The sequence below is a fragment of the Sebastes fasciatus genome, chromosome 11 (genome assembly GCF_043250625.1).
Source record: "Sebastes fasciatus isolate fSebFas1 chromosome 11, fSebFas1.pri, whole genome shotgun sequence".
In the NCBI taxonomy this organism is placed as follows: Eukaryota; Metazoa; Chordata; class Actinopteri; order Perciformes; family Sebastidae; genus Sebastes; species Sebastes fasciatus.
Genome location: NC_133805.1, coordinates 779,541 through 787,040, shown reverse-complemented (window position 1 = coordinate 787,040; position 7,500 = coordinate 779,541). Strand labels below are relative to the sequence as shown.

Genomic DNA, 7,500 nt, shown 5'->3' with positions numbered 1-7,500 from the left:
ACCTGTCACCTTCAGCAGACTGCTGACTCACTGTAAATATGCTGACTCACTGTAAACATGCTGTTGACCAACAGTCACAAGTTCAGATCAGTTTCATCACTGTGTGTTCAGTGCCTAGCTTAGCACAAACACTGTGATCAGGCACAAACTCTGAGCTACGTGCACCTAGAAACCAAGTAGCCTATGAGAACCTAGAAGAACCTAGAAGAACCTAGAAGCTAAGTAGCCTATGAGAACCTAGAAGAACCTAGAAGAACCTAGAAGCTAAGTAGCCTATGAGAACCTAGAAGAACCTAGAAGAACCTAGAAGCTAAGTAGCCTATGAGAACCTAGAAGAACCTAGAAGAACCTAGAAGCTAAGTAGCCTATGAGAACCTAGAAGAACCTAGAAGAACCTAGAAGCTAAGTAGCCTATGAGAACCTAGAAGAACCTAGAAACACCTAGAAGCTGAGTATAAGCTAACAAGACGTAGAAGCTGAGTGAGATGATGTCTCTAGAGTTTTGTGCTCTGTAAACGAGGCCTGTCCATCACATCCTGTCCTGCCAGATGACTTGCTAAACCACACAAACCATCTCATTGATGTAGCAACTAGCTGATGAGCCTACTACACGTTGACAGCTAGCTGATGAGCCTACTACACGTTGACGGCTAGCTGATGAGCCTACTACACGTTGACAACTAGCTGATGAGCCTACTACATGTTGACAACTAGCTGATGAGCCTACTACATGTTGACGGCTAGCTGATGAGCCTACTACACGTTGACAACTAGCTGATGAGCCTACTACATGTTGACAACTAGCTGATGAGCCTACTACATGTTGACAACTAGCTGATGAGCCTACTACATGTTGACGGCTAGCTGATGAGCCTACTACACGTTGACATCTAGCTGATGAGCCTACTACACGTTGACGGCTAGCTGATGAGCCTACTACACGTTGACAACTAGCTGATGAGCCTACTACACGTTGACGGCTAGCTGATGAGCCTACTACACGTTGACAACTAGCTGATGAGCCTACTACACGTTGACGGCTAGCTGATGAGCCTACTACACGTTGACATCTAGCTGATGAGCCTACTACACGTTGACGGCTAGCTGATGAGCCTACTACACGTTGACAACTAGCTGATGAGCCTACTACACGTTGACAGCTAGCTGATGAGCCTACTACACGTTGACAACTAGCTGATGAGCCTACTACACGTTGACAACTAGCTGATGAGCCTACTACACGTTGACGGCTAGCTGATGAGCCTACTACACGTTGACAACTAGCTGATGAGCCTACTACACGTTGACGGCTAGCTGATGAGCCTACTACACGTTGACAACTAGCTGATGAGCCTACTACACGTTGACGGCTAGCTGATGAGCCTACTACACGTTGACAACTAGCTGATGAGCCTACTACACGTTGACGGCTAGCTGATGAGCCTACTACACGTTGACGGCTAGCTGATGAGCCTACTACACGTTGACGGCTAGCTGATGAGCCTACTACACGTTGACAACTAGCTGATGAGCCTACTACACGTTGACAACTAGCTGATGAGCCTACTACACGTTGACGGCTAGCTGATGAGCCTACTACACGTTGACAACTAGCTGATGAGCCTACTACACGTTGACAACTAGCTGATGAGCCTACTACACGTTGACAACTAGCTGATGAGCCTACTACACGTTGACAACTAGCTGATGAGCCTACTACACGTTGACAACTAGCTGATGAGCCTACTACACGTTGACAGCTAGCTGATGAGCCTACTACACGTTGACAACTAGCTGATGAGCCTACTACACGTTGACGGCTAGCTGATGAGCCTACTACACGTTGACAACTAGCTGATGAGCCTACTACACGTTGACAGCTAGCTGATGAGCCTACTACACGTTGACAACTAGCTGATGAGCCTACTACACGTTGACAACTAGCTGATGAGCCTACTACACGTTGACAACTAGCTGATGAGCCTACTACACGTTGACAACTAGCTGATGAGCCTACTACACGTTGACATCTAGCTGATGAGCCTACTACACGTTGACGGCTAGCTGATGAGCCTACTACACGTTGACAACTAGCTGATGAGCCTACTACACGTTGACGGCTAGCTGATGAGCCTACTACACGTTGACAACTAGCTGATGAGCCTACTACATGTTGACAACTAGCTGATGAGCCTACTACACGTTGACAACTAGCTGATGAGCCTACTACACGTTGACGGGGAGAAGACTGTTTGTCTTCTAAGATAACAAGTTACAGGACAATGCTAACCTTTAGTTAGCATGAGGCTAACTGTGTGAGACAGCCTGATAAAGTAAGCTAGCAGTGTGAGCTAATGCTAATCACTACACAGGTGCAGTTCAGACAGGTGAGACAGACAGGTGATGAGTGAGACAGACAGGTGAGACAGACAAGGGAGACAGACAGGTGAGACAGACAGGTGATGAGTGAGACAGACAGGTGAGACAGACAGGTGATGAGTGAGACAGACAGGTGAGACAGACAGGTGATGAGTGAGACAGACAGGTGAGACAGACAGGTGGGACAGACAGGTGAGACAGTGATCACGTTGTCTAAGTTTGATCACACTAATGATCAATCAAAAGTTAAAAACATTAAAAACACGTAAAAACGTGAATCACAGACGCACAGGTGAAGAGTCGCTGGCAAAGTGGTGTGTACAGGTGTGTGAGTGTTACCTGGTGTGTACAGGTGTGTACAGGTGTGTGAGTGTTACCTGGTGTGTACAGGTGTGTACAAGTGTTACCAGGTGTGTACAGGTGTGTACAGGTGTTACCTGGTGCTCCCCTGTTTGTACATGTCGATGATGTTCTCCACCAGCAGGTTCCTCTGCAGTCCGTAGACTCCGTGTCGATCCAGAACCACCTCATGGCGACAGGACGGGCAGCGGAAACGACCACCGGACGTCACCGTGGAGCCGCTCCTCGTCGACAGGTAGGGATTGGACGCCTGCGGGGGGGGGGCATCACACAGGTAGAGGGGTTCATATTAATAACAGCTGACTGAACATTATTCATAAACATAGAAACTCTGAAATATCTTACAGCTTCTTATAATATATAAAGTATACACTTCAGTATATAATATATAAAGTATACACTTCAGTATATAATATACAGTATATCAAATATATAGAACACACTACAGTATATAATATACTGTATATAATATATATACAGTGTATATATAGTATATATTGTATATAGAATATATACAATATATACTATATACTGTAGTGTGTTCTATATATTATATACTGTATATTATATACAGTATATAAAGTATATATTGTATATATATACTATATGTAGTATATATATATATATATATAGTATATACTGTATATAAAGCTAACGTAGCACACCTTGCTAGCTAATATTCATCTGACATATTAAAAAAAGAGAGAAAATAAATAAATAAATAAATAAATAAATAAATAAATAAATAAATAAATAAATAAATACCTCTCTGCTCTGTGCACATCCTCTACTTGTCCTCAATAAAACCGCTGCACCTTGAACGCAGCAGCCAGGAGACCTACACAGACACCTGAAGACCTGTGTGTGTGTGTGTGTGTGTGTGTGTGTGTGTGTGTGTGTGTGTGTGTCTCACCTGGAACACGTCGTTGGCACACTTCCTGCACAGGTTGTGCTGGCAGGGCAGGATGACCACCGGCTTGGTGAACATCTCCAGACAGATGGGACAGATGAGCTGCTTCTCCAGACTCTCCATGACGGAGCGGGGGGGGACGGGAAGACGAGGAAATAAAGTAGAATAAAGAAACAAAGAAGAAGAAGAAGAAGAAGAAGAAGAAGAAGAGGAGTGCTGGAGGCCGGCAGACTGCAGAGTTCTCAGCACTCAGTCTGTTTTTAGACGGACAGACGTCACCTGTTGCCATGCCGACATGCCCTTATATGTCAAAGGTCACGAGGAGGCATGACAGAGCAGAGGGGGGGGGGCACAGCTGATGAGGAGCAGCACCTCCTGCTGGTCAGAGTAACTCTCATATACTCATAGAGCACTGATCACATCCATGATGCACATGAATACAATAAGAGACTGTGACCTCTGACCTCTGATCAGAGGTCAGAGGTCAGAGGTCACCTCTGATCCTGAGTCTAGTTCTGGGACATCATGAGCATCTGATTGGTCGACCTCAGCCTTCTGACTGAAGTATAACGGTGTATTAGTTCTGATAGATCAGGTGCTGACGGCCCGTTTCAAACCCTGAAACAGGAACAGGAAGTCACAACCGGCGAGACGTGATCATGTTTCCTGTCCCGAGTCAGAAGACGAGCAGCAGCTCTCTGTTCTGACACGACGGATCTAATCACACATATAAAGAATTACAGGTTCACTGAGTTGACCTCCTTATTTGAATCCCTTACCTTAACTAAGGGCTTTTCTTGCCTGAAGCTAACTGCAGATGTTTGCGTGGCGTCCTCATGGCACGTGAGATGTGGTGGTATCTATACGCCTTCCCATAATGCTACATGCTACATGCTAGGTGGACAGACTCATTACATCATCAGTGACATCATCACATGACATCATTCCAGGTGTCACCTGTTTATTTAATTTTCCAAACTGACTTCCAATCACACAAACAAACACACACACACACACACACACACACACACACACACATACACACACATACACACACACACACACAAACAAACACACACACACAAACACACACACACACACACACACACACACACCAACACGCCCAGCAGGAAACCACAGCGTTATTTACATCAACACACGTCTATATGAGTTACAGCTTTATGTTTAATGTTGAATGAGTCTGGAGCTCCTCCTCCAGTTCCACCTGTGTTCTAACAGCTCAGCTGATTTCATGTGTTTCTGGGACCTGATGCCTTTCCTGTTTCCTGTTTCCTGTTTCCTGTCTCATGTCTCATGTGTAGGTGTCTCCGTATCGGCGATGTCCGTCGGTGATCAGCTGAGTTTTCTCGCCGGCGTTCGTCGGCTGCTGAACGATCGGAGCTTCAACGTCTGCAGAGAAACAAACACTAGAAATAAATACCTGTGTGTGTGTGTATATATATATATACTGTATATACACACATATATATATATATATATATACTGTATATACACATATACATGTATATATACATATATATAAATATATGTACATATATATGTATATATACATGTATATATACATATATACTGGGAAAACAAAGTAGTTAACTTGTGTTTGGTGGATTATCTCTGTTGTATCAATGCTAATGGTGATGCTAATGCTAATGGTCATTGTATTCTACATGGTTGAAAGCCTGGTTATTGACCTTCACAATGATGTCACTCTTGTAAGGATCATGTATTTGTGTGATGAGCAGCACAGCTGATTCTGTGTGGAGCCCCGGTGCCGATGGTAAACAGTGTATTCTCCTGTTGGTGTTGACTCTTGTTGTGAGTTGTTTGGTGGATGATTGAACTCTCTATCAGTAACAAGGAACAAACAAGACATATTGATTGATTGAATCCACCGTCAGGAGCCTCAGTAGCGGTGGAAGATCCATACGCAGCCACAACAACCTGGCACCTCCTCCTCATGCTGGTCACCAACCTGGTCACACGTTGCTGTGGGATGGCGTTCCATTCCTCAACCAGGATTCACTGCAGGTCAGCCAGCGTGGTTGTGTTGGTCACTCTAACACGTACAGCACGCCCAAGATGATCCTACATGTTGAGTTGGGTTGAGGTGTGGACTCTTGGCAGGCCGTTCCATTCTCTCTACTCCCTCATTGTGGAGGTAGTCTGTGATAACCCTGGCTCTGTGGGGGGGGGGGGCGTTGATATCTCATCCTGATATCTCCCTGCATTGAGATGGCCTTCAATGATGACAAGCCTTGTTTTACCAGTGAGGGAGATGCCCCCCCCCCACACCATGACACTGCCCCCACCAGAAGCTGTTACTCCATCGGTTCAACAATCAGCATAGCGTTCTCCACGTCGTCTCCATACTTTGACCTGCCATCCGACTTTAACAGACAGAACCTGGACTCATCACTGAACATGACATTCCCCCACATGTTCAGGTTCCATTGTCTGTGTTGGAGACACCAGCGCCAACGGGCCTGACGGTGAAGGGCAGTCATTGCAGGCTTCCTGGTAGCCTTATGAGAATACACTGTTTACCATCGGCACCGGGGCTACCAACATCATCAGCTGTGCTGCTCATCCCACAAATACATGATCCTTACAAGTGTGACATCATTGTGAAGGTCAATAAACAGGCTTTCAACCATGTAGAATACAATGACCATTAGCATTAGCATCACCATTAGCATTGATACAACAGAGAAATAATCCACCAAACACAAGTTAACTACTTAGTTTTCCAGTTTATATACATGTATCTATATATATATATATATATATATATAGATATATACAGCTAACGCTTTAGACACTATTAAAGGAATATCTTATCTTGTATTAGCTGCCTATAGCTAATTAGCCGTAGCTAATGGTGCTATGCTATCCATGGACAGCAGGTATAATGAGGTGTTGAAGCAGCCAATAGATGGACAGTATCATATCCTAGCATGTCTGATAGTGACTGTCAAAATAAAAGCCCAGAGCTTCCTGTCTCCTCACCGTTGTCGGGGTCGTTGCGTATCTCGTCCTCCAGGTCGTCTGGGGACACGTAGTCCGGCCCCGTCCCCTCACCGGGGGCCGCCGGCTTCAGGTTGCCACAGCAACAGTTACAGCAGCAGCAGAGACAGCAGCAGCAGTAGAACCCCGTCAGGACCCCGCAGACCACGAACACACCCTGAGAGGGACACAGGACACATCAGGGTCCACTGAGACCAGGACCACACCCTGAGAGGGACACAGGACACATCAGGTTCCACTGAGACCAGGACCAGCATTCAGACATCCTGATAGTAGGGACCCCATCTGATCTAGTCCAGTAAGGAACCTCCAGACCAGGTCCACCTCCAGAAGCTGGTGGACCAGCAGCTACACGTCCTGATTGGTCACATGCACTCAGAGACAGAGGAAGCCCCGCCCACCTTGGTCCACGTCCTGATTGGTCACATGCACTCAGAGACAGAGGAAGCCCCGCCCACCTTGGCCTACGTCCTGATTGGTCACATGCACTCAGAGACAGAGGAAGTCCCGCCAACCTTGGCCTACGTCCTGATTGGTCACATGCACACAGAGACAGAGGAAGCCCCGCCCACCTTGGCCTACGTCCTGATTGGTCACATGCACTCAGAGACAGAGGAAGTCCCGCCCACCTTGGCCTACGTCCTGATTGGTCACATGCACACAGAGACAGAGGAAGTCCCGCCCACCTTGGCCTACGTCCTGATTGGTCACATGCACTCAGAGACAGAGGAAGTCCCGCCCACCTTGGCCTACGTCCTGATTGGTCACATGCACTCAGAGACAGAGGAAGTCCCGCCAACCTTGGCCTA

At 46.4% G+C, this 7,500-nt stretch overlaps 2 protein-coding genes and 1 long non-coding RNA gene across 6 annotated transcripts in view; 1 reads left to right on the top strand and 2 right to left on the bottom strand.

Annotated features, from left to right (window-relative positions):
- LOC141776331 (tripartite motif-containing protein 54-like) overlaps positions 1 to 3,781 on the bottom strand; it is a 9,927-nt gene extending 6,146 nt beyond the window's left edge. For all 4 annotated transcript variants that reach the window (XM_074649808.1, XM_074649810.1, XM_074649809.1 and 1 more), the window contains exons 1-2: positions 3,653 to 3,781; positions 2,817 to 2,989 (exon numbers count right to left, since the gene is read on the bottom strand). In XM_074649808.1, the coding sequence (XP_074505909.1) occupies positions 2,817 to 2,989; positions 3,653 to 3,772 (293 nt within the window). In that variant the 5' untranslated portion in view covers positions 3,773 to 3,781. The remainder of the gene's footprint in view (positions 1 to 2,816; positions 2,990 to 3,652) is intronic.
- Positions 3,782 to 4,112: 331 nt separating this feature from the next.
- Positions 4,113 to 7,500, bottom strand: part of LOC141776332 (dnaJ homolog subfamily C member 5-like) — an 8,381-nt gene continuing 4,993 nt past the window's right edge. Inside the window, exons 4-5 of the mRNA XM_074649812.1 lie at positions 6,674 to 6,848; positions 4,113 to 5,059 (exon numbers count right to left, since the gene is read on the bottom strand). Of these exons, the coding sequence (XP_074505913.1) occupies positions 4,962 to 5,059; positions 6,674 to 6,848 (273 nt within the window). The 3' untranslated portion in view covers positions 4,113 to 4,961. The remainder of the gene's footprint in view (positions 5,060 to 6,673; positions 6,849 to 7,500) is intronic.
- LOC141776333 (uncharacterized) lies at positions 5,304 to 6,087 on the top strand. Its single transcript, XR_012595746.1, has 2 exons — positions 5,304 to 5,774; positions 5,983 to 6,087. It is a non-coding gene; the product is annotated as an uncharacterized LOC141776333 (long non-coding RNA).